Source organism: Eschrichtius robustus, chromosome 3 (genome assembly GCF_028021215.1).
Source record: "Eschrichtius robustus isolate mEscRob2 chromosome 3, mEscRob2.pri, whole genome shotgun sequence".
Taxonomy (NCBI): Eukaryota; Metazoa; Chordata; class Mammalia; order Artiodactyla; family Eschrichtiidae; genus Eschrichtius; species Eschrichtius robustus.
The window spans coordinates 43,762,658-43,790,575 of NC_090826.1; the positions used below are offsets into that span (position 1 = coordinate 43,762,658).

Genomic DNA, 27,918 nt, shown 5'->3' on the forward strand with positions numbered 1-27,918 from the left:
ACGAAGTGAGAGTTTAAAGGTGCAGATCACGAAGAAGGTTGTGGGGGCTGCTTTTGAGCGCTAGTTGCTTCCCCAGGTTCCGGACTTTCAGTCCGAGAACCGAGAGAAAAGATGGGCCGAGATAGTGGAGGGATGGGGAGGAGGCTCGGGAGAACCGTCGCTGCTTGCGTCCGCCTGCAGGCTAGCCCCTCCCCCCAAAAACCGCTGCACTTAATATTCACTACGCAAATTATTGATCTGTGAAGTCAGCAGCACCCAACAGTGGGCGGGGTGCCCATTGGCTTCGGGTCACCCCTTCCCCTTCGCAAATAAAAAAAAGGCAGACAACCGCATTTCATTCTTAGGTTCCTGCTCGAGTCTCGAAGAGACCTGGCAAGTCTGTTCTGCGGTGCATGGTCTCGTGCCTGCAAGAATGCCCCTTCCTGCTGGAGAAGAAGCACTGCACCTTATTTTTCCTTGTAACCCAAATTCTTCCACTCAGGGATGATGCAATCAACTGATGCAAGCTCTGAGAAAACCAAACTTGGAACCTCTCATTGCAAAATTGACCTAGCTCTTCAGGGCACCAAGACATAAGTTACTGCAGGCACTTAAAGTGTAAAGCGTCTTCTGGTTAAATCTATTTGTTTCTGTTGTTTTTAAAGTTCGTGGGTTAAGAATTTCTCAGTTTTCCTCTCTGATGCATGACAAACAGGTCAAAATTTCCCATGTCTCCTCCTGAGTGGAGACTAGTTGAGTATGCACACTCGTGAGTCCGCACTAGTTAAGCTCGACAGTGCGTACTTAATTCCTAGTTAAAGACATCCGGCAAAAGTAGACATCCAAACAAAAATACACACAGCCCTTTTATTAGGCTCCCTACAAACTGCAGGAACGGACACAATGGAACACCAGGGAGATTGCAAGCTCCAGAATGCAGCGGCACCTGCCGCTTTTCTATTGGGAGGCGCAGAGCAGCCTGGGCTTTGTAGTTCGTATATGGGCTCCCGGGATAGGCTGCTCTGGTGAGAGAGAGGCGGGGCCGGATGTGTCACGTGGGACCGACTCCCGCCGCCGCGGCCGCCTTCGTCTTTCTCTGTCTCGACTGAGGCAGCCATCTTGCTCTTGCCGCGTGCTGGTGTTGGAGGACCCTCCTTGCTTCAGGTGAGACCCCCGGCGGTCCCGCCACTCCACGGCCTTAGGCCGCTGCGCACGGTCTCCCCCCACCCTTTTCTGCCGACACCCGCCAACTGCTGGGGCTGCCACTTCCGCTGTGGCGCGCCGAGTGGGGGCGGAGGCGGCTGGCTTGGCCTGTCGGTTACCGGCGGCGCAGCTGGGGGTCGGCACCTGAGGAAAGGTCCCCAGCACCACCGCTTTCTGTGGGCGAGCGGGCCTGCGCTGTTGCCGCCCAGATCCAGTCCCAGGAGGCAGGTGGTCCCCCGCCTCTGTCCTGTTATTCTTCATTATTCACAACAATAATGCTGTGAGCTTTATACAGCCTATCTGCTGTCATCTCGTTTGATCCTCCCACTAGACAGATAGGGAAACTGAGGCTAGCAGCCTCCGCTCCCGAGCGCTGGAGACCGAATTCCGTTGCAGCGCTCTTCACCTCGTAATGGCAATGTTTGTTTAAAGTCTGCCACCCTCTCTGAGACATTGCCTTGCCCATCTTTATAGCCCCATCACACTGCCTGATGCATAGTAGGCTGTCAGGAAGTTGATGATTGACCGACGGGCAGTGTTACACAGCTCGTGAATGAGGTTTCAATTTCCGTTCCCACGTTCTTTCACTCTACCAGATCTGTCCCTTAGGGAATGGTAACAGTAGTTACCAGTTTTTGAGTATCTGCTGTGAGCCATACCCTGTGCTTGATACCTTAATCTTTAACTCTTAAAACAACTCTGTGAAGTATGTGGTGTTACACTTTTCCTAATACGGAAGGGATAGAAATTCAGAGAAGTAAAATACCGTTCTGAAGCCCTAAGTGGTGGAAACTTGATCCTTCTGATTCCAAAGCCTGTGCCTCTCTTATTAGATAGAGTAACCCACAAAATAAAAAGTCAGGATTAAAGATTGAAATTATTTTATCTCTTTGCGAACATGGTGTATGTGAAAGTGCCTACCATGATGCTTGTAACTTAGGCACTCAATAAATGTTGATCATAACCTCATTATTTGCATCTTTTTGTGAATCCTTGAGGAAAGGGCTAAAAGATCCTAGGATCCCCAAGGAAGAACTCACTAATCATATGGCCTTAGAAAGTTACTTCTTCTTTTTGGGCCTAGGAAGTGACTTCTCCCTTCTGGGCCCTCATTTCCAAATCTATTAAATTGGGAGGGAGGTGAACTTTTATTTATTTATAATTTATACCCTGCTGCTGCTTGCAAGTATTTGAGATGGCCGCATGTACAAGACAAATAATGGGTACAATAAAATGAAGGTTGATTGAGGAATAGGGAGTTAAAGCAGGTGATCTTTGAGGTCTATTCCAAATTCTGAGCTTGAAATCTCTTCTCTCATAGACTGAGTCCAATCTAATTTCCTACTTGAATTCCATGCACCCCAACCTGCTAGTAGACAAAGGACCACTCTTCTTCCTCCCCTACCAACAACCTTGAGCTTCCAACCTCCCTGAAGTGCTTTTTCTCTGAGATACTCCTTGGGAACAAGTTTTCTGTTATACTGATTGTCTGGAATGGACTCTGTTCTTTCTTGTCTACACATTGATATAAAGAGTTAATTTTGTTGCTTTGTTTCAAACAAGTCAGGACTTTATTTTGGCTTCCATCTCTTCTCTTGGGGATTGTTACTTCAAAATGCTAAAGAGTCCCAAAAGGTTTACCCTGTCTCTGGTTCTAATATTTTCACTTATCCCCTTTTTTTTGTAAAAAATTCCTTAGGCTCTTTGTTAGTTCACTACACCTTCGTGGCCACATTCCTTTGAGAGTAGTGAATATTGGTCCTTTTCTGTAGATATTGAGTGTAGAGATTGGGATTTACATCAGCAGATTTAAGTCTATGGCAGTTGAGATTGCCACACACCTAAGTCTCCTGATTTTGTACTCTAATCACACTCGCTCCTATGAAAGAGTGTTTTAGCTGCTTGAGCACTGTGATACAGTGCTGAGTAAAGACTGAGAAATTATAAATTCTAAATGTTATTTAGGAACTGGACTTTGGCCTTAAAGCAGAGAGATATACAGGTTAGTGCCTAAGTACAGTGTCAGAGTACAGAATGATTAGTACTTATGTAGTCTTTGATTCTCTTTCATCTCTGAAATGAAGAAAACAGTAGCTCTTTCATCTGAATGATGATTATAAAGAGTTTAGAGAATCGGCCAAAAAGTTTTGACAACACCCTTATCCTTTATTCCCTCTCTCATATCTCAGTAATGATCTGTTGATTCAAGAACAAGTAAAACAAGACTTTTAACATTGGCTTTTATTTGTTTACATAGTGTGGAATGTTATGGCCCATTATAAACTGAAGAACTTTTTTCCTTAGTAGGAAAGGACTGACCAGAGTAGGATTCATGACTTTATAATGGTCTTAGAGTTTTCAGAATCAAGATTAGCCTTTAAAAGTTTATTTTTAAGAGTCTCCTCTTCCCCTCCTCCCCACAATATTTAGCATCAATGTAGCAGAGATAGGTTTTTGTCAAATTGTGCAAGGAGGCATTTTACCTTATATGCAAGAATATCTTGACAAGTATGACATACTATATTATATTAGCGCATGGTATAGAATGACCTCCGTGGAAAGTGCTGCAGAAGCATTGAATGTCTGAAAATCTGGTTCTCTTTTCCTATTATTAACATACCACCTGACCTTGAATAGAGGACGTGACTACCTCACATCTTGACAGCTACACAGCCTATTGTATTTTTTTCTTTGTCCAGATTTCTTTTCTTTTCTCCTTTTTCTTTCTTTCTTTTTTTTTTTTTTGTCTTCTATTTATGGTTTAAAGAAATACAGAATGTGATTTGAGAGAAAAATGTTTACTTAAAGGTTGTGCTAATTTGGTAACAGCTCTCTGCTGTAAAAATCTTTGGGGGAAAAACTGGCTTGCAGAGATTTCATAATTGGTTAGGTTTTATTGAATGCCAAAGTACTGAATCATGCTTTTAAGGAGGGATCTTCGAATAGGTAACTTTGAATCCCATTCTATTTTCTGTTTGTAAATTCAGCTCCCTCTTGGTATTATTTAATTTTGGATATTTTACTGTCTGGCTTATGAAGCTAGAACAAGTTATTAATATTTTTAAGAATATAGACAATATGATTGTGGTGGTGATGCATATTACAGGTTCAGTGAACCAGAAGGTACTGTTGTATAAACAGTTATTTTGTTTTGGTAAATAAAACAGTGACGTTAACAAATTTATTTTTCCCCCCCTAGATTTACCAACAGCATGAATCAAGAAAAGTTAGCCAAACTTCAGGCTCAGGTCCGGATAGGGGGCAAGGTGAGTGTGGCATAAGAAAAACTGATAGGAGAATGTATTATTACCAGATAGTGTCATTATTTTGGATTTGTGGTCATTGAAAATCTAAAATCTTTTAAACAATCAAGATTAAACCACATTCCAATTTGAAAATAATTTGTCTATATCTAAAATAGGTAATTAGAAGATCTCTCTCTCTGATGGTGCAATTGAAATAGGCACCTTTGAGTCTTCTTAACATCTGGTGGTTATATGATACGAACAAGTTAACCAACCTTGTCAAGCTTCCATTTTCGCATCTGCAAAACAAAAGTGATCCTATATAAGATGCTTCTAACGATAGAATAATATTTCTAAAACACCTAAAATGGTGTCTGGCACAGACTAAACACTTAATAAATGACAGCTATTATTATGTTAGACTCACCCTCAGGGCATCCCAGATATTAAGGTTATCTTGACTGGATGCCCCTACTGCTTCAGTTAGGTTTACAATGGGAGATGCTCAGGTTGATGGTACATTTGTTCATTGCTAGGTTTTCCTCCCAAATTCCTACCTATTTGTCTATGTTGGTGAATATGAACATAAGCATTCTTTTTCCATGTACTTTGAAGCCTAAGGAAGATCTAGTTCTGAACACTGAAAATCTTTGATTCCCTTCAGCTCCAGCCTCAGGCTCAAGGAGAGTATTCTACCTTTATCTCTGCCCAATACAATCTTTGTAAAAGGAAAAGCATGAATAGTACTTACCTCAGACCTAGGGAGGGGGTAGGTAGGACACTATGCAGCAGCCCCACTGTGTCATTTACTTTGATGATAACCACAGTTTCTGGGGATGGGGACAGGAGAGGGAGAAGGGGAGAAACAACTAGTGCTTTCTCCTCCTTTCATAGTGATACAGTTATATGACTCTGGAGTCATATTAACACATTCCTATAACCAAAGTACTAGTCACATTGTAGCAGCAAGTGTAATGTACCAATGCAAAAACTAGGAATACTCAAGAACCATAGAATATACCTGAAGAGCTTGATGCAGCACATCACTATTATATATTTTAAACCAGATAGTTGCCACATTCATTCAGCTGGTTTATTGAGAATGTACTCTGGGCCAAGCACACAGTACATAAATAAGTCAAGGTTTCCTGCTCTTGACACAGTTCAGCCTGGAAGAGAGACATACTCACAATTCCACTATAGAATAGTAAATGTTAAAATGAAGTACAAGGTGCTCCTGCCTAGGAGAGATAAGGACGTCATCACTGAGCTGAGATTTGAAGAATAAACAAGAACAGGTGCAAGGATAAGTGGGTAGGGTGAAGGGGGTATTGTCATTCTCACACATGCAAAGGCCCATAGGATGCTGAGATAGCATGGTGCTTAATGGAACGGCTTGCTTTAGTTTGTTATAGCTAGAGTTTAGAGTAAATAATGGGTAAAGAATGGTAGCAAATGAAACAACCAGGTACTTTAGGGTTAGATCATAGTTTTGTATGCCATACTAGGGAGATTAGGATTTTGTCCTATAGGCAAGAGCAACAGTAAACTGCTGTAGAATTTTAAGAAGGAAATAACAGTCATTTTAAAAGGTAGCTGCCAGCATTGTGGAAAATGAAATAAAACAAGTTTGGCATAGAGGAGAACAATCGAGAAGCTACTGCTGTAGTATGTGGGACACAAATTCAGGAACTGGATATGACACAATTTAATGACCAATAGAATATGGGGGATGAAGGGGTGAGAGGATTCTGGGATGACCTTCAAATTTCTGGTTTTAGAGCTACAAAACTTAGGAAATATAAGAAGAGTAGTTTGGTGGACTGATAAGCTTTTAGGCATGTTGACTTTGAGGTGCGTGAGGATCATTTGAGTTGTATGCAGCAAGCAGTTGACCTCTCCCTGAGTCAGGAACACATCATAAATAAATGGCCATCTATGTAAAGAGTCACTCTTAGTTCATCCTTTAACTGGATTTCATTACAACCTCTGCTGCTAGCCACAGGACTCTCTTCTACTCCCACCAGAGTTGCTGAGACTGAGGCTCCTGCCTACCCTCTATAAGCCTGATTGCCTGAGTAATACTGCAGGAGCTACCCAGAGATTGAAACCTCCTTTCCTTTTTCTTTACTCCTGCCAGGTCTCAGAAAGATTTAGCCCTCAAGATATAGACTGCTCTTGGCAGTGTTTCAGTCCTGCTTTAGGTTACATTTTTTTAAATTGGCTCAGGAATTTAATTCATTGTTTTAAATAGTTTTTCAATGGAAAAAATGTATTTGGAGTTTCAAAGTATCCATTTAGAAATGAACTTTTCCTATCTCAGTAAACAGTATAATTTTCAACCTATTTGCTCAGGTCAAAATTCTAAACATCATTGTAGATTCCTTTTTTCCCTCATATCCCATATCCAGTCCATCAGCAAGTCCTGTTGGTTCTTCTGAAAGTCTGAGCTCTCACCATCTCCACTGCCACAACCCTCATTTCTCATCAGGACTGCTACAGTAACTTCCTGATTGATCTCATTATAGTTCATTTTCCACAGCAACCTCAGTCATCTTTTAAAATCACAAATCAGATCCGGTCATTTTCATGCTTAAAACCTTCCAATGGCTTCCTATTGCAATTGGAATAAAGTCCAACTCCCGCCCATGGGATTCTAGGCCACATGATCTGGCCCTTACCGATCTTTCTGATTTCATTTTCCTCCTCCTTTCCCATTGTTTACTCTGCTCTAGCCATACTGGCCTGCTTTCTCTAGAAATAAAAGGTTCACTCTTGTTTCATTCTGCTTGGATCACTCTTCCCCTAGGTCTTCCCATGGGTCTCAGCTCATACGTCACCTCTTCAGAGGGGCCTTCCCTGAACATTGTAATAAAGTAATGCTTTACCCCCATCTGATATTCTTGTCACTATGTTATTTTTTTTCTTAATACCCTTGTCCTGTTTGAAATGATCTAATTTGTTTATATATTTATTGACTTTTCCTTCACACTGTAATGTGTGCTCCTTGAAGTAAGAACTTGATCTTTTTCATTCCTGGGTTCTAGGACTCTAGAACACTCACATAATAGGCATTTGACTCTTAATTATGTCATAATCTCCAAAGTTGCAGAATATCTTTAGACTATTGTCAGGGGGTGGTAGGCACTGTTAAAAAAAGCATTCCTTATTATGTTTGAAAGTTGATATAAAGCACACTAAATTATCTTGAAATTATAAATTATTTTTTATTAGAAACAATTTTTTTATTAGAAACATATTTTCTTGAAACACAGTGTTAAAATGATAAACGCTGGATATTGAAAAGAATAAGAAAAATTGGCTAGAAACTGACCTTCAAAAATCTGGGTTAGGCTGACAGTCACAACTCTGAGCAGTCTTATTAATCATCTAATCATTCATTAGATTTCATTATGTCATTACTGTGTGTGGCACCACCTCACTATTAAGTCTAAGTTGGCAATTTCTTGAGTGAATATTATGAATATTATGTTAGAATATTAGTTAGAATATTATGTAGAGGAAGACAAGTGATTGCAGTTGTCAAATGCATGGCATGCTAACACTTCTGTTTGGTTATCTTTCAGGGTACAGCTCGCAGAAAGAAGAAGGTGGTACATAGAACAGCTACAGCTGATGACAAAAAACTTCAGAGTTCTCTGAAAAAACTGGCTGTGAATAATATAGCTGGTATTGAAGAGGTATGATCACTTTGTAAATTGTCATGTGGACAAGTAGCACATTCACAAATAATTATCCACACTTTCAAATGTAAAATATCAGCTTAGATGAATCTGGTATTGTCTTTTTGAAGGACTATAGCTATTGAATTTGCTTATTGTATAAATTGGATGATTGTCAAAAAAATGATTTTAGTAGACAGCTAAGGGATTCATTATACTTTTCAGACTCAAAGTATTTGCATATATGTCAAAATTATGGAACCGCTCTTGAATTTTAATGTAAAATAAGATTTTTTTCTAATGATACAGAAATAAAGAAACCCAAAGATTTCTTCCAGTAGGGTGGACTTTTTTCCCATACACAGTCTCTCAAAGCATTACCTCAGCCAAGCTCTAGCAATAGCTTTACATGAATTGGATTTCTTATTAGACCTCTTTCAAAAATTATTCATTAAATTTTTAAATTATTTTATTATATTTTGATGATACTACTTTTCTCAAATCTGAAGCCAAAGATTGATGTTATTTCAAAAGATACTCAAGAAAAATTATAATAACATCAACTGTTTGTGATTTGTTACCATCTAGACCTACTGCTACCTAATGATTCCATTTCTGATAGTAACCAATGTTAAAATTTTCACTGCCATCAGTTAGATTTCATTATGTCATTACTTTGTGTGGCACCACCTCACAATTTTTAGTAGATTATTAATGGACATGTGCTGCGAAACATAGATCAGAAACAATGTGGTGATGGGGATTACTATTAAAAAAATAGCAGAGTACCCCAAAAAAAAGGCAGTGAAATGGCAAAGTGCTACATATTCCTTCAACCATGCATATATGAATGAATGAACACATCGTTTAAATCTGCTTTGTACTTTCAAAGTCAATATACTGATAAAATAGTAGGAAATGTAAGCCACATGTATCTTTTTTCCATTCAGCTTGATGTGGCTGTGCATTCTTACTCTGATAAATATTAGAACTTCATTTGCAAGTCTTGAAATTAAGCATTTAAAATGCTTTTTTTTTTTTCTGAGCTATTGAAAGCTTTTATATATTTTCATTGACCTAAAATAATTTTCAGAGAGATCATTCTCTATCTGGGGTATATTTGAGAAAAAGCAAATCTAAGCCTCTCTTTAAAAATCACAGCTTGACAGCTGCATAGCACAGGGAGATCAGCTCGGTGCTCTGTGACCACCTAGAGGGGTGGGATAGGGAGGGTGGGAGGGAGGGAGATGCAAGAGAGAGGGGATATGGGGATATATGTATAGTATAGCTGATTCACTTTGTTATACAGCAGAAACTAACACAACACTGTAAAGCAATTATACTCCAAGAAAGATGTTTTAAAAAAAAATCACAGCTTGATTAAAAAAAAAGAATAAGTTATAATAATGGACATGAATTCTGATAATGTTAAACCTAACCTACTTATAAGTGTTCAGGCAATCTTATATTTTTGCCTACCTTTCTACTCTCTGACTCCATGCCCACCCCTCCTCACCTCAACACTGTTGACATTTTGAACCAGACAATTCTTTACTGTGGGAACTATCGTGTGCATTGTAGGATGTTTGGCAACATCCCTGGACTCTACCCACTAGATCCCCAGTTACAACAACCAAAAACGTCTCCAGACGTTATTGGATGTTCTCTGGGGGGGCAAATCACCCTTGGTTGAAAACACTTCTTTAGAGAGAGGAAAAGATTATATTTACACCTCCTTGAAGTATAGATTTTAACTGCATAATATTTCCAGGGGCATGCTTGTCTAAATGTTTGGTTTTGTTCAAATTTGGAAGACTTTATGGTTCTTATAATTAATAAAACTTTTAGTGTTTTATAGTGAAATAAAGAACCAGTCGGTTATCAGTCTTTGATCTCTTCAGAATATAATCAAACTAGTTATAATGGTGTGCTGAGGTCATGGTTTATTTGTAGTCGAAATTATCATAATAAGTTTTTAATGGTAGTGCACATGTGCTGTATGCCAAGCATTTTGCTAGGCAGTGATTCATAAGATATTATTCATAGTCTCTGTCATTTAGAGCTTAAAATCTAGTAGGGAAACTAATTAGACAGCTAGACAGATAAACAAATATGTATTATCCATTTCAGCTTCACAGTGTCTCATGGTTGGTTGTACTGGTTACAGATAAGAAAGCTGAGACTTAGAGAGTCAGGTATCTGCCCAAGATCACATAGCTAGTAAGTGCTGAATTCCAGGTTTGAACTAAGTATGTCAAAACCAGAGTTCATTTTATTCATTGATTTATCCTGCTTTGGTCTTTTTAGTTATACTTTCTTATACCCACTATTGGCCTTTTCCTCTCCTCCTGCCCCTCCTTCCTCTCTATTCTTCCAAACTCCCCCCTAAGAAAGGGACAGTACCTGCCTTATATCCTGTATTGAGCACCTGCCATGTACAATTCATTACTTAACATTATAGATAAAAGAAATTCCCATCAGTATTTCCAAGGACATTGCTTTTTCTCCTTTTTCAGGTATTAATGTAGGTGTTATTTCCTCCCAGAAGCCTTCCTGGTAGCACACATACACATTTATGCAAAGAAGGGTTAGACGCCTTTCCTATGTGCCTCCATAATGCCCTGTATTTAATTTTATTATAGCATGTATTAAACTATATTATTAATTCTTTTTTGTTGGTATTGCCAGTGCAGTTCTGTTTGGGGACACATATCTCCAAAACGTCACACAGAAAATTAATGGTACATAATAGGCATGTACATGCTCTTGTTGCACTCCCACCCCCGTGTGTGTGTGTGTGTGTGATGTCTTCCAACCCTCACAGACTAGTTGTACAGAGAAAATATGCATAAAGAAAATTAACACTGTAAGGTAACAGCTGTAACATTCTGAATGTTTGAAACTAAAATGGGAAGGTTTGCTTTCTTCCTTTCCCTCTTTCTAAAATTGATTTTTTGAGAACCAAGATATTTGTACTTTATATAACACTTTGCAGATCTAAAATAATTTTGTTTAGGCATATCTAGTGTACTGTATAATCTGGCTTGCCTCAAACATTATGTTTTGTGTTACTATAATTAAAGCAGATTTTTTTTCATTTTTTTTTTTTAAGAAAATTATGGCACACGCTTGGTTTAAAAACAGCTTCTTGGAGGAAAAAAGAAACTACTATATTAAATGTATACATGAAAACGTGTGCAGTTTTCAGAAACATTAAGATATGAAAAAATATATACGTCTTCGAATAGAAGAAACAATTATTTTACAATTTCGTTATTTTTAACTTGGGATGTTTTCAGCTTTTTTCAAAGTGCTGAACTCTGGAAGATACTATCTTTTTGGGTTTTGGCAGTTTAAGGAAAGCAGATAAAAACATTTGAAAAGAGAAGATACCATTACCATTGTTGTAAAGCAAAAATAATATTACTATGTTTTCTGTACTTTGACCTTCAAAACATCAAACCAATAGAAAGTACTTGGTTTGGTGGGTTGGAACAGAGAGATCAGAGTTGGGTTTCAAAAACTTATTGAATGCACTTTTGCCAAGTAAAATTTTAATCTTACTTTCTAGGCTGCCAGTATCAGTAATTTTTTTCCCCTCCTAAAGCTTAATTTATGTCCTCTTCAAATACTTGAAAACTAAAGGACTGTTTGAATTAAGAGAGGCTTCTCTGGTCTTGTATGTATTCCTTAGTTTGTTAATTTGGGGTAATAAATTCAATCATATGTAGATTTCTTTTACCTGTTACCAAAGACAGAGAAATCCAGAGCTGTCAAAAAGGGGCAGGGGAGTGTCAGAGACTGTTTCATACAAAAAAGCCAAGTAAATACCAGGTTTTAGGAAGAAATTCCTATGTGAACTCTGAGAGTATAATCCAGAACTAAATTTCTGAAAATGTTTTATGTTCTATGACATTTGAAGATATTTGGATGTGCTTCTTACTTGGTAATCTAGTTGACTATAGTGACCGTGTTGTCACCTTTCTTCTCCTGATGATAACATGCATCTATCAAAAGTAGGATCTGTTTCATTTCTCAGAGATAATTGATTTCATCAGATGTATTTAGTAAGAAATGTCACCAAAAATCTGCTTCTCTGGTTCAGATGGTCTAGTTGTTTCACAGAGTTTTACTATTATATTCAGAGGACAGCTTCTATCTTAACTAAGGTATGATTCTGTCTCCATGAAACCTTCCCTATCTTTCCAGGCATAATTCATCAGCACTTTATCTGTACTTCCACTGCCCTTAGCTTAAATTGCTCTGCTATAATGTGTTTATTATTACAGCCTCATATTGTAGGATGTGATTACTTATTAACCAGGTAGTCTGTTTGCAGTAGATTGTAAGAGTCTTGACAGTAGGAACTGTGTTTATTCTTCATTTATAGTCTATAGCATGCTGACTCCCATGATGAGTTTGTTTGGGGCCTGTTAAGTTTAAGCGATACTGATTATTCTAGGTGGAATTGTTTTGCAAGAAGTTAGCCATAGAGAGCCGGCACTCAGGAGAAAGCTTAGGGCTGGGAATTGAAATTTTGTAATTGTACACGTAAGTTTTACTGTTTATATTTTCCTCTTCTTGGCTCTTATTTTTTCTTGAACCAGTTATACAGAAGGAGAACCTAAAGTTATTTGTTGACCCTTACTGCAGTTCCTTCTTCCTCCAGCTAGGGCCTCAGGTGTCAATGGATGTACAGCTCTGAGTACAGGAGAGTAAAAGAGAAACACTGTGTACCATTCAACTTACTATTACACAGCAGTCTTACATTCTTTAAATATCCTGCTTTTTTGGGTTTTTTTTTTTTCCTGTTTTTTGTGTGTGTGGTAAAATAAACATAACATAAAATTTGCCCTTTTTTTCCCTATGTGCAGAGCTTTTTTTTAATTTTTGGCTGCGTTGGGTCTTCGTTGCTGCACGTGGGCTTTCTCTAGTTGCAGCGAGCAGGGGCTCTTCTTCATTGTGGTGTGCGGACTTCTCAGTACGGTGACTTCTCTTGTTGCACAGCACGGGCTCCAGGCGCATGGGCTTCAGTAGTTATGGCTCGCAGGATCTAGAGCACAGGCTTAGTAGTTGTGGCGCACAGGCTTAGTTGCTCTGCAGCTTGTGGGATCTTCCCAGACCAGGAATCGGACCCATGTCCCCTGCATTGGCAGGTGGATTCTTAAACACTGCACCACCAGGGAAGTCCCAGATCTTTTTTTTTTTTTTTAACTGTTTTTTAAAATTGAAGTATATATGGGACTTCCCTGGTGGTCCAGTGGTTAGGACTTTGTGCTTCCACTGCAGGGGCACAGTTTCAATCCCTGGTCGGGGAACTAAGATCCCGCAAGCCGCGTGGCATGGCCAAAAAAAAAAAAATAACAAGGACTGTTCTGCCTCTGTTTTCCTCTAAGAGTTTTATAGTATTTGGTCTTACATTTAGGTCTTTAATCCATTTTGAGTTTATTTTTATATATGGTGTTAGAGAATGTTTTTATTTCATTCTTTTACATGTAGCTGTCCAGTTTTCCATGCACCAGGTATTGAAGAGACTGTCTTTTCTCCGTTGTATCTTGCCTCCTTTGTCATAGATTAATTGACCATAAATGCGTGTCTTTATTTCTGGGCTTTCTGTTCTGTTCCATTGATCTATGTGTCTGTTTTCATGCCAGTATCCTACTGTTTTATTGCTGTAGCTTTGTAATATAGTCTGAAATCAAGGCGCATGATTCCTCCAGCTCCATTCTTCTTTCTCAAGATCGTGTTGGCTTTTCAGGATCTTTTGTGTTTCCACACGAATTTTAAAATTTTTTGTTCCAGTTCCATGAAAAATGCTATTGGTAATTTGATAGAGATTGCATTGAATCTGTAGATTGCCTTGGGTGGTATGGTCATTTTAACAATTATGATTCTTCCAATCCAAGAACATGGTATGTCTTTCTATCTGTTTTTTGTCGTCTTCAATTTCTTTCATCAGCGTCTTAATAATTTTCGGAGTACAAGTCTTTTGCCTCCCTAGGGAGGTCTCTATTCCTAGGTATTTTATTCTTTTTGATACAAAGGTAAGTGGGATTGTTTCCTTAATTTCTCTTTCTGCTATTTTGTTGTTAGTGTATAGAAATACAGCAGATTTCTGTGCATTAATTTTGTATTCTGCAACTTTACCAAATTCATTGATGAGCTCTAGTAATTTTTTGGTGGCATGTTTAGGATTTTCTATGTATAGTATCATGTCATCTGAAAACGGTGACAGTTTTACTACTTCTTTTCCAATTTGGATTCTTTTTATTTCTTTTTCTTCTCTGATTGCTGTGGCTAGGACTTCCAAAACTATGCTGAATAATAATGGTGATAGTGGGCATCCCTGTCTTGTTCCTGATCTTAGAGGAAATGCTTTCAGCTTTTCTCCATTGAGTATGATGTTAGCTGTGGGTTTGTCATATGTGGCCTTTATTATGTTGTGGTAAGTCCCCTCTATGCCCACATTCTGGAGAGTTTTCATCATAAATGGATGTTGAATTTTATCAGAAGCTTTTTTGGCATCTATTGAGATGATCATATGCTTTTTACTCCTCAATTTGTTAATGTGGTGTATCACACTGATTGATTTGTGGATACTGAAAAATCCTTTCATCCCTGGGATAAATCCTACTTGATCATGGTGTATGATCCTTTTAATGTATTGTTGGATTCAGGTGCTAGTATTTTGTTGACGATTTTTGCATCTGGGTTCATCATAGCGATATTGGCCTGTAATTTCCTTTTTTTGTGGTGTCTTTGTCTGGTTTTGGTGTCAAGGTGATGGTGGCCTCATAGAATGAGTTCAGAAGTTTTCCTTCCTATGCAGTTTTTTGGAATAGTTTCAGAAGGATATGTTTTAACTCTTCTCTAAATGTTTGATAGAATTCACCTGTGAAGCCATCTGGTCCTGGACTTCTGTTTACTGGGAGTTTTTAAATTACTGATTCAATTTCAGTACTGGTAATTGTTCTCTTCATATTGTCTATTTCTTCCTGGTTCAGTCTTGGGAGATTGTACCTTTCTAAGAATTTGTCCATTTCTTCTAGGTTGTCCATTTTATTGGCATATAGTTGCTTGTTGCCTCTTATGGCCCTTTGTATCTCTGTGGTATTGGTTGTAACTTCTCCTTTTTCATTTCTGATTTTATTGATGTGAGCCCTCTTCCTTTTTTTCTTGCTGAGTATGGCTAAAGGTTTGTCAATTTTGTTTACCTTTTCAAAGAACCAGCTTTTAGTTTTATTGATGTTTTTTATTGTTTTCTTAGTCTCTATTTCATTTATCTCTGCTTAGATCTTGATGATTTCTTTCCTTCTGCTGCCTTTGGGTTTTGTTTGTTCTTCTTTCTCTAGTTGCTTTAGGTGTAATGTTAGGTCATTTATTTGAGATTTTTCTTGTTTCCTGAGGTAAGCTTGTATCTCTATGAACTTCCCTCTTAGCTTGTATCTCTATGAACTTCCCCCTTAGAACTGCTTTTGCTGCATCCCATAGGTTTTGGATTGTCATGTTTTCGTTTTCACATGTATCAAGGTATTTTTTGATTTCCTCTTTGATTTCTTCAGGGATCCATTGATTGTTTAGTAGCATATTGTTTAGCCGCCATGTGTTTGTGTTTTTTGCAGTTTTTTTCCTTGTAGTTGATTTCTAACCTCATACTGTTGTGGTTGGAAAAGATGCTTGATATGATTTCAGTTTTCTTAAATTTACCGAGGCTTGCTTTGTAGCCCAGCATGTGATCTGTCCTGGAGGATGTTCCATGTACACTTGAAAAGAATGTGTATTCTGCTGCTTTCAGATGGAATGCTCTATAAATATCAGTTAAGTCCATCTGCTCTAATGTGTCACTTAAGGCCTGTGTTTCCTTATTGACTTTCTGTCTGGATGATCTGTCCATTGATGTAAGTGGGTTGTTAAAGTCCCCTACTATTACTGTGTTACTGTCGGTTTCTCTTTTATGTCTGTTAACGTTTGCCTTGTATATTGAGGTGCTCTTACGTTGGGTACATATATGTTTACAATTGTTATATCTTCTTGGATTGATCCTTTGATTGTTATGTAGTGTCCTTCTTGTCTCTTGTAACAGTCTTTATTTTAGAGTCTATTTTGTCTGACATAAGTATTGCTACTTCAGCTTTCTTTTGATTTTCATTGGTGTGGAGTACCTCACTTTCAGTCTGTATGGGTCTCTTGATCTGAAGGGAGTCTCTTGTAGGCAGCGTATATATGGGTCCTATTTTTGTATTCATTCAGCCAGTCTGTGTCTTTTGGTTGGAGCATTCAGTCTGTTTACATTTAAGGTAATTATCAATATGCATATTCCTATTGCCATTTTGTTAATTGTTTTGGATTTGTTTTTGCAGGTCTTTTCTTCCCCTTCTTTTGTTCTCTTCTCTTGTGATTTGATGGCTGTCTTTAGTGTTATGCTTGGATTCCTTTTTCTTTTTTGTGTGTATATCTTTTATAGATTTTTGTTTTATGGTTACCATGAGCTTTTTGTATAACAGTCTGTATATGCGTGCTTGTTTTAAGTTGCTCATCTCTTAATTTCAAATGCATTTTAGATGCCCTGCATTTGTATTCTCCTACGCTCATGATTGCTGTTTTTGGTATTATATTTTATATCTAATTTTTTGTGTATCCCTTAACTGCTTATTGTATATACAGATGATTTTACTACTTTTGTCTTTTGAACTCCCTACTGGCTTTGTGTGTGGATGATATCGTGCTTTATTGTATGTTTGCCTTTACCAGCAAGCTTTTCCATTTTGTAATTTTCTTGTTTCTAGTTGTGACCTTTTCTTCTCTGCATAGAGAAGTTCCTTCAACATTTGTTTTAAAGCTGGTTTGGTGGTGCTGAATTCTTTTAGCTTTTGCTTGTCTGTAAAGCTTTTGATTTCTCCATCACATCTGAAACTCGAGAGCCTTGCTGAGTAGAGTATTCTTGGTTGTAGGTATTTCCCTTTCATTGTTTTGAGTATATCATCTCTCCCTTCTGGCATGCAGAGTTTCTTCCAAAAATTCAGCTGATAGCCTTATGGGAGTTCCCTCGTATGTTATTTGATGCTATTCTCTTGTTGCTTTATTTATATATATATATATATATAAATTTATTTATTTATTTATTTTTGGCTGTGTTGGGTCTTTGTTGCTGCCTGCGGGCTTTCTCTAGTCACAGTGAGTGGGGGCTACTCTTCGTTGTGGTGCGGGCTTCTCAGTATGGTGGCTTCTCTTGTTGTGGAGCACAGGCTCTAGGCGCGCAGGCTTCAGTAGTTGTGGCTCATGGGCTCTAGAGTGCAGCCTCAGTAGTTGTGGCACATGGGCTTTGTTGCTCTGTGGCATGTAGGATCTTCCCAGAACAGGGCTTGAACCCGTGTGCCCTGCATTGGCAGGCGGATTCTTAACCACTGCACCACCAGGGAAGTTCCCTCTTGTTGCTTTTAATACTCTCTCTTCATCTTTAATTTTTGTCATTTTGATTACAATATGTCTTAGTCTGTTCCTCTCTGGTTAATCCTGTATGGGACTGTCTGTACTTCCTGGACTCGGGTGACTTTCCTTTCCCAGGTTAGGGAAGGTTTCAGCTATTATCTCTTCAGATATTTTGTCAGGACCTTTCTTTCTCTCTTCTCCTTCTGGGACCCCTATAATCTTATTATTAGTGTACTTAATGTTGTCCCAGAGATCTCTTAAACTGTCTTCATTTCTTCTCATTCTTTTTTCTGTTCAGTGGCAGTGATTTCCCCTAGTCTGTCTTCCAACTCACTGATCCATTCCCCTGCCTCATTTAGTCTGCTATTGATTTCTTCTAGTGTGTTTTCATTTCAGTTATTGTATTCTTCGATTCTGTTTGGTGGTTCTTTATATTTTCTAATTCTTTATTAAAAACTTCTCATTTCTCGCTTTGTGCATCCCTTCTCCTCCTGAGTTCTTTGATCATTTTTACAACCATTACTCTGAACTCTTTTTTTGGGTAGATTGCTTATCTCCACGTCACTTAGTTCTTCTGGGATTTTACATCGCTTAGTTCTTCTGGAATTTTACATCAGTTCTTCATTGTCTGAAACATATTCCTCTGATGTCTCATTTTATCTAAATTGCTATTTGTGTTTTTATGTATGTAGTAGGTTAATTATGTTTCTCGACTTTGGAGAAGTGGCCCTCTGTAGGAGATGTCATGTGCGTCCCAGCAGTGCACTCTCCTCTCATCACCCAAGGGCCAGAGGCCAGCTGGTCCCAGGGTAGTATCTGGCCTGTGTTTGCAGACTTGGTCTGCAGGCTGCAGAATTGTAGTGTTCTTGCTTCTGGTGTCTGCCCACAGGTGGGCGAGGCTGGTCTAGAGGCTTATGCAGGCTTCCTGGCAGGAGGGGCCAGTGCCTGCCCACTTGTGCGTGGAGTGGGGTCTTGGCCCTCTGGTGGGCAGGGACATGTCTAGAGGTGGCTGTGGGCTTAGGAAGTCTTTAGGCAGCGTGTCTGCTGGTGGACGGGGCTGTGTTCATGCCTAGTTAGTTGTTTGGCCTGAGGCCTCCCAACCCTGGAGCCTACAGGCTGTTGGGTGGGGCCAGGTCTTGATGCCAAGATGTCAGCCTCCAGGAGAGCTCATGCAGATGAATGCTCCCTGATATGCCCACTACCAGTGTCTGTGTCCCCAGGGTGAGCCATAGCTGTTCCCCAACCCCTACCCTGCCTACCCAGGAGACTATCTCAGACCAGCAGGTTGGTCTGACGCAGGCGCCTATCAGATTACTGCTTTTGCCCTTAGTCGTGATGCACATGAGATTTTGTGTGCACCTTTTAAGAGTGAAGTCTCTGTTCCCCCCAGTCCTGTGGAGCTCCTGCAATAAAGCCCCGCTGGCCTTCAAAGCCAAATAGTCTGGGGGCTCTTCTTCCTGGTACCGGACCCCTGGGCCGGGGGGCCCAATGTGGGGCTCAGAACTCTCACTCCTGTAGGAGAACCTCTGTAATATAATTACTCTCCAGTCGCCCACCCAGGGGGTACGGGATTTGATTATATCTCAAGTGTGCCCCTCCTACATGTCTCGTTGTGGTTCCTTCTTTATGTCTTTAGTTACAGAAGATCTTTTCTGGTGGGTTCCAGTCTTTTTTATCAATGGTTGTTCTGTAGTTAGTTGTGATGTTGCTTGTGAGAGGAGATGAGCTTAGGGGTCTTTCTACTCCGCCATCTTGGCCTCTCTCAGTTCTCAATTTCCCCTTCTTTCTTTTTTTTTCCCTAGAATTCTCTTTTTTTTAATATTTATTTATTTGTCTTTTATTTTTGGCTGCATTGGGTCTTTGTTGCAGCATGTGGGATCTTCATTGCGGCTCACGGGCTTCTCTCTAGTTGTAGTGTGTGGGTTTTCTCTCTCTAATTGTGGTGTGTGGACTCTATAGTTGTGGCGCATGGGCTCCAGAGCGCCTGGGCTCTGTAGTTTGTGGTACACAGGCTCCGTAGTTGTGGCATGCGGGCTTAGTTGCCCTCGGCATGTGGAATCTTAGTTCCCCAACCAGGGATCGAACCCATGTCCCCTGCGTTGGAAGGCAGATTCTTTACCACTGGACCACCAGGGCAGTCCCTCCCCTTCTTTCTTTTAGAGATGATTTCACCTGTTATTCTGCTTCCTCTCCATCATCATTTCACTGATACTCTGCAGCATTTGCCAAGACTTTCCTTAAAATTCTATGCTTTGCTTCTTGTCCTTTCTCCTACTTCATTGTATCCTTATTTCCTCTGCTGTCTCCTTTTGTTTTCCATCCCACTAAAACTATTATTTTCTCAAAATTTTGTCACTAGCATTCTTTATTTGTTCCATTAATAGTTCTCAAAATTGGTCTTGGGACCACTTTTTTTCAGAACCATATAGGTTGCTTTTAAAAGTTCAGACTCATTGATCCACCAGAGAGCACCAGAATTAGATTCCCGTTTTAACCAATTTTAAGTGTACAATTCAGTGGCATTAATTACACTCACAATGTTATGCAACCACCACCATTATCTATTTCCAAACTTTTCATGATCCCAAATAGAAACTCTGTACCCATTAAGCAATAACTCCCCATTCCCCTTTCCCCCAGCCTCTGATAATCTCTAACCTACTTTCTGTCTCTGTGGATTTGCCTGTTGTAGATGTTTCATGTAAGTGGACTCATGTAATATTTGTCCTTTCATGTCTGGCTTACTTCACTTAGCATGTTTTCAAGGTTCATCCATGTTTAGCATGTATCAGAACTTCACTCCTTTTATAACTGACTAATATTCCATTCTATGGGTAATACCACATTTTATCCATTTGTTTATTGATGAACATCTTTTGTTTTTAAAATAGCTTCCACCACCCCCCACTATAAAAATACATTGTCATCATAGAAAGTTAAGGGTATGCAGAAAATATGAAAAAGATATTCGCATTCAGTCATTACTACCCAGAAATAACTACTATTAGTCTTATATTTCTTTCCTATCTTTATATGCATATATATTTAATATATCTGAGACTACAGTTAGATGTACAATTTGGGATCCTTCCTTTTCCAACTAGTATTATATTATAAAAATTGTTTCATGTCATTAAAAAACTCTTCCTAATCGTCAGTCTAAATGTCTACATGTATTCCAATGTATGAACATACCATAATTTAATATTTCTTTATTTATTATGCATTATAATGCTTTGATAGTAAAGACTCACATGTTGGACTTTTATATACATAAATATTTATCTTCCTCTCTGAGTTCCTTAAGACAGATTCTTGGAAATACAGTTGCTGACTGAAAGATCATGAACATTTTTAGAACTCTTCATCCATATTGCCAAATTGATTTTCAGAAAGGATACGCCATTTTATGCTATCTACAGCATAGCTACAGAGAATCCATCTCATCAGACTCCTGCCCCCAGAGCATAAGAGAAAATGATCCCAGCATATCATATAGTCTAATGATGTCTGTTAGCTTTCACTCATATCAGTAGTAATAGGTTATGCTTCATACTAGCCTTTAGATATAAGCAGGTGCTGAGTTTAAAAGGATTGAATGTGAAAGATACTGACTTATGGGAGTGTGTGCAAAGGCCATAATCCTCAAAATCTGACATCCCTTAGCCTTACACAATCCAGACACTTACGTGTCTTATTCTTAAAATGTCTGTTATTTCACCCCGTTAAAATATAGCAGGAAGGCAATAAAAGATTAATTTCCTAATAAACATTTAAGTGCCACTACATACAGGAAGGAGTAGCAATAAAACTTGAATTTAAGACAACTGTCAATTATGAACTGCAGCTAACTGGCCTAGTGAGGACTTGGAAACAAACAAACAAACAAAAATCACATAGCATAAGAATTTAAACCCCCTCTCTGAACTCAGAGGGCAGTTAGTTACTGGCAGGAGCTGTGGAGTCAATCATAACTTTGTAAGCCTCCTTATAGCCATGAAAACTTATTGCTGTGTAGGAATAAAGCGAGCATCAGATTTACCAGCTAGAAGGCTGCTATAGTTAATATATGTGCCCTACTCAAAGGCCAGCAAGGGTAGGGGTTGCTAAGGTTTTGATAGCATAATTGGGCCACCCAGCAGTTGCCCGGAATGACTTAAAATAGCTCTCAATTCTATAGAGCAGTTGGGCTGATTCTGAAAGGGCAGAACAATAGGAAAAGTCAGGCCAAAAATACGGCCCAGGAGGTTCTGGGTGTCTTCATTGGGGGCACTACTGGTGCTATTTCTAAACCTTGATATAACCCCTCATCTAGCATTTGGGAAAGTGAGATCTGACAGCATCCATGATTTTAGAATAAGTTTTATAGGAGGTGTCCATTCGGCAAATTTGAGTGACTATTAGGTGCTGACAATTGGGATACTGTATCTCGTGAGGCAATGGTCTCTGATCTCAAGGAGTTCACCTTCTAGTAAGGTCAAAGATTACAAACACAATTATACTACTAGATAATTCTATATACTATCAGTTTCCATGAAGTGCAGAAGGTGAATAAACCACCTTAAGTTTTCACAGAGAAAGAAGCATCTGACCCAAGTCTTGGATAAATGGGAACTTACAATGTGGAGAAGCAGGAAAGGGTTCTTCTAAACAGTGAAAACAGCATATGTAAATGCACTATGCATGAGAGGACAAAGTATTTTCTGGTAACTACAAGACATGTCAGTATTAATTAGAGCAAAAAATAAGAGCAAGGGCATCTGGAGTTTTGGACTGGGGTCAAAAAAATGCCTCTTTGGGACTTCCCTGGTGGCGCAGTGGTTAAGAATCTGACTGCCAATGCAGGGGATACGGGTTCGAGCCCTGGGCCAGGAAGATCCCACATGCTGCGGAGCAAATAAGCCCGTGTGCCACAACTACTGAGCCTGAGTCTAGAGCCCTTGAGCCACAACTACTGAAGCCCATGTGCCTAGAGCCCGTGCTCTGCAACGAAGAGTAGCCCCCGCTCACCACAACTAGAGAAAGCTCGCGTGGCAATGAAGACCCAACGCAGCCAAAGATAAAAAATTAGAATATTTTTAAATGCCTCTTCCTCCATAACTCAAGTAGCATTCTTTACCTCAGCTACCTGTTAAGTGGAAAAAACACTGACATAAATGGGGTGCTTGATCGATTGAAAAAGGGACCTGAGTGCTGTTGCAGTAGCTAGTTTAATAGTCTTTGTTTATTTGTCTGTTCCTTGTTATTATTATATATTATATGTATATAGATTGTATGATTTATGTAGACCAAACAGCAGTAAAATCACTGGGGGAAGTGAAGTCTTCATAGGAAATGCATACAGTTTGCTTTGTGAATTTAGCAAATTCCTTATGCCTCCTTTTGCCTCTAAAAGAGTTGGGAAGTATCTAACTTATCTTGCTCAGCCCAACAATTAATCCTTTGATAGTTCTAATAGCCTGTATCAAGGAGCCTTATATAACCATGTCATTTGCTCAGTAGAGGGGAAGGAATGTGAGATAGAAATAAAATATTCTGGCCTTTTTAACTTCCAGTATTTCATTCTCTCTATTCTAAAATTAAACTCTCCACCCGTTTCTGGACCTTTCTGTTCATGAAGCTACATCTTTTATATAACCCCATTTAAAACAACCATTAATAAATTTATTTGTATTTCACAGTCTGGGATGGCATTCATATTGCTTTTCACACTAAACTCAAACAAATTTTAAACTACAAAGACCTACATCAGGCTGTAAAATATGACTTAACATTTAGCCTTTGGAAAAGAAGGTTGAACCAGAAGGAGAATTCATGAATTTATTTATTGGTTTTTGCCCCATGTTAGCCTCTTATTTTGCTGCCAGTAAGATATATATTATCCATATATCAGCTGTTATTTAGCTTACATTCTGAGATAAATATTTCTCTGACAAGCTTTTATGGTGTCACAGAATTGAATTTTTATAGACAAATAAGTGTTTTAAGAATGAGAATGACATCATAGGAAGGAAACTAAACAAAGTTGGGAAATCCAGGTTCAAGTTCTGGGTTTGCACATAACCAGCTATTTGTCCTTGGGTATGTTGCTTAACCAAGAGCTCTTGTCTTTAGTATTTATTTCTTTAACAAGAGATTTGAACTAGAAGACCTCTAAATTCAACAAATATATGGCCTGACTTTTTTGGAACAATACTGATTTCAAATCTCTTGTGACTTCAATGTTTGTAAATAAAAAATATCTCATATTACAATGTTTGAGGCTCTTTTCACACCTGGAAGTATTGTAGAAATCCTTTATTAAATTAAGTGATTTGGTCTTGATTTGGAAAATATAGTCCTACCATATCTTTATTCTTTTCCCATATTAAAATTATGTGATTCCAGGATAGATCCAGAGCAGCATCCCATTTCATATCTACTATGCCAATGCCTTCTCAAGCCATTCCTCTCCTATATTTTCAGCCATTTTTCCATTTAACTTTTCTACTTAAACAGTAATTATCTTCAGAAGTACATAGTTTATCTTTTTCTAAAGTTAATATAGATTATTTTTAACTCGTGATGATTTTTGTTCAGGACAGCTAGATTGAATGCTTACTCTGTGTAATATTTGTGGGGTTTAGTTACAATTTTCTAGGGGATTTGCCTTTATTTTCTCTGTGTTCCAGGTCTTGCCTGAAATTTAGAAGCCCCTTTCTTCCCCTTCCTTTCTGGTGCTGTCTATCAGTGGTGGTGATCACCTCTGAGGAAGAAAAGCCCACTTGCCCTGACCATGGAGAACACTCAGCATCTCTGCTTGATTGTGACAAGGGCAGTTTTTGGATGGATCATGAAATGCTTCTATAGTAGCCAAGAGTTAACTTTTGTAACCTTTTTATATAATAAGCATGTTACCACCAAGGTAACTTACCCAGTGAAATCAACTACATAGTGGAATCACATTATTTACACATTTAACTTTTATGCAAATACAACTCTACTAAAACACAGAAAGAGTGAGAGAGAAAAATAACATTTTACATAGTGCACGCACATTCACCCTTCCTTTTCAGTGAGTCCCAGGCAATGAATGAAATTAAATCTGAAACAGTCAGTTCATATTGGTGAAAGCTATAGAGAGAATGTGAGGATGGTTTTAAAGGTCTAGTAATTGATACATGTTCAGATGGCCAGGCAACTGGGTGGGAGAACTTCCTTGTCATTTACAAGGGTTTTTGAAGGTTATTGAGAAGCTACACTTAAAAATCAGAGAAACTGACAAAATCCTCTACAAAGAAAGACATGAAGAGAACAAGTTGAAACTTTTGTAAATTTACTAAGTATTCAAAGGAATGAAACACCTGATTGATTAAACTTCTGAGTGTTCTTTATGGGTTTTCAGTGGTTATTTTTACCATACACTATTACCCCCTTACAACCTGTCCCATAAGTAAGATGCTGACTATTGTACAGATACAATAGTATCTATTGATTTAGTTTGCCAGTATAAATTGAGTAAGATAATGGGTAATTTCATTATGAAGCCAATTCGTGGCTGATAACTCCATATTTTAAAAATGTGGGCATGAACTTCTTCCTCGCAGTAGAAATCTTTGAATTTAAAATCTAGATTCTAGGGAATTCCCTGGTCCAGTGGTTAGGACTCAGCGCTTTCACTGCCATGTGCCTAGGTTTGATCCCTGGTCGGGGACCTAAGATCCCACAAGCCGTGTGGCGTGGCCAGTAATAATAATAATAATAATAATAAATTTAGATTCTATAATAAAATGACTATTTCTTGACCATCCTAGTAGTTTATGCCATGTACATTATTTTACTTTGTCACTAGGGTCTTTTTCCACCCAAATCCACGGCTTACATAATTACTACATTGGGATTGCATAACTAACTACCAAGTAAAAAACAGTAATTGGATAAAATGTTTTTTTAAACATTTTTAAAGTTGTACCAAATATGTGAAATACATTTTTTTCTGTGATCACACAGGTGAACATGATTAAAGATGATGGGACAGTTATTCATTTCAACAATCCCAAAGTCCAAGCTTCCCTTTCTGCTAACACCTTTGCGATTACTGGACATGCAGAAGCCAAACCAATCACAGAAATGCTTCCTGGAATATTAAGTCAGCTTGGTGCTGACAGCTTAACAAGTCTTAGGAAGTTAGCTGAACAGTTCCCTCGGCAGGGTAGGTATTTCAATTTAGTACCTCTTTCCCTCCTCACCTTACTTAAAGAACCTAATGATTTAAAAGGTGTCCATTTTATGCTAGAAGGATTTGCCTGTACATAAATTTTACTTTTTATAATATTACTTGTATGCTTCATAAATTTTTGAGTTTGTTCCTTTAATAATTATGCAGTGTAGCATGTAGAATATTCAGATACATTTTGGTAGTAATATAGAGTGTTGGGAGGTAATTACCTAAAAGGAAAGTGCCAGGATCTACAGGCCACATTTTATAAACAGTTGATTTGGTATTCACTTCTGACTAATGACAAGAAGAAGATAGTGTCATCACAGAACTATATTTTCATTTAATATTGTTGATTGTACTATAGATGCAGCGACCATAAGTTCTGAGTGTCCAAGATACTTCTGATTTCAAATGTGTCTTGTCATCCCTAAAAAATCAAAGCCTATTAGTTCAGTGCTAATACTACAAAGCTAGATAGTTTTACACCAAAAGAGATGGAAAAAATCTTGAATGTTGATTTTTTATTTGGAGAATATGGAATTTGGAGAATTAATTAACTATAATGTCTTTATTTAAACTCACCTAAATTATTCCACGTTGCATGTAAGTTTTACCTTCGCTACCCATTGAAATTGCCAACTGTAATTAGTGTATATCTAATGAAGTTAAACTTTTATTAATTTTAGTATCAAGAAAAAAAATATGGCATTTAGATTAGGCAATATTTAGCTTTTTCTGAACAACTATGTAAGATTTGTTTCTAGAACTATGTAGACAGGAAAAAAGGATAAACATTACAAGTGTTTGGTAAAGGTCTTTGTTCTCAATGGCTAATTTTAAAATAAACTGTTTGTAGTGTTGGATAGCAAAACACCAAAACCAGAAGACATTGATGAGGAGGATGATGATGTTCCAGGTAGGTGACATTTCTTTAGTTTTAAGATTTTTAGCGTCCTGTTTATCTCATTTAATTCATTGCATGATCATTTTTCAGTTTTTTGTTAATGGTGAGCTTGTGAATGTAAATGGATTCACAACGATGTGTATACGATCTAATGAAACAGGATAAAAGCCCTCCCGTTCAGAACTTAGAAATTGTCACACAAAGCTCTGCTGCATTTATTAAATTGGAATCTGCCTTTATTAAATTGGAATCATTGTGATTATAAATTTGCATAGTTATTGTTACAACATTTCTGTAGGAATTATGATTGACATATGAAAATGCTATTCACCTTAGTAGTTTGCATAGGCAAAAGAAGACTAACATTTCCTTAGGGTTTCTGTTTTAAGCAGATAAATGAAGCATTATTAATGAAATGCCACCAATTCATTTCTGCCTCTTATATGTTTTCATATGTTTTCAGGCTAATTCTAGTAGCAACAATTTTGTTTTTGTTAGGCTAGAAGTTAGGAATTGCATTTACCTCTTTGTCTTTTTTTGTATCTTTAACTTATTTACTTTTTTTTTCAGATCTCGTAGAAAATTTTGATGAGGCATCAAAGAATGAAGCTAACTAAAATTTTTTCTGGTTTTTGGAAGCTGGCATGGACTAGATTTAACAGATCAGCTATGTGGTTCCAAAGTTTTACAGACACGGAGAACATCAGCTGTTACTAGTTCAGTAATATAAATATTTTGTATATTAATAATGCTGTTTGTTCAGCATTTTTCGATCATTTGATTTTGCATTTTGCACTTCCTCCCAGGATCTATTCTTTTGGTCAAAATACGAAGTGTTGGTGCAGTTTGAGGGTGTTCTGGGTTTTGATTCTTGGGTTTTTTGTTTTGTTTTTTGTTGGGGTATTTTTAGTGTGTGTATGTGTATGTATGCGTGTGGGTATGTGTGTATACAGTGGAGAGCAAATTGGAAAACAGTTTTATTTATCCTCCTCCTTACCCCAGTAGAAATAAAACAAATCTTTACATTTGTTACTTTTTATTTTTTCTAACGATGCACAGAATTAATGAAAAGTGAGTATCTTGGATTTCAAATCTGAGGAGATTTTACCCTTGGAGGTTTGGCTTTAATTTGCTTCGTTAACATATTTCTCGTACATTTTTCTGGGTTTAAAATGTCTTGAGATTTTTGTCACCAGCTTCATGCTGGCATAATGGGTAGCATATCTTTGGTGCAGTTGCCTTAGATTCACTTACCTAGTTAGACCCAGAGGAATT

At 38.1% G+C, this 27,918-nt stretch overlaps 1 protein-coding gene across 1 annotated transcript; it reads left to right on the forward strand.

Moving 5' to 3' along the window:
- The first annotated feature begins 1,046 nt into the window (after positions 1 to 1,046).
- Positions 1,047 to 27,670, forward strand: BTF3L4 (basic transcription factor 3 like 4). The gene is made up of 6 exons (XM_068539867.1): positions 1,047 to 1,143; positions 4,382 to 4,448; positions 8,015 to 8,128; positions 25,529 to 25,730; positions 26,596 to 26,655; positions 27,214 to 27,670. Exons 2-6 carry the CDS (start codon positions 4,395 to 4,397, stop codon positions 27,258 to 27,260), a joined length of 477 nt encoding a protein of 158 aa, XP_068395968.1. The 5' UTR covers positions 1,047 to 1,143; positions 4,382 to 4,394; the 3' UTR covers positions 27,261 to 27,670.
- Positions 27,671 to 27,918: the final 248 nt, after the last annotated feature.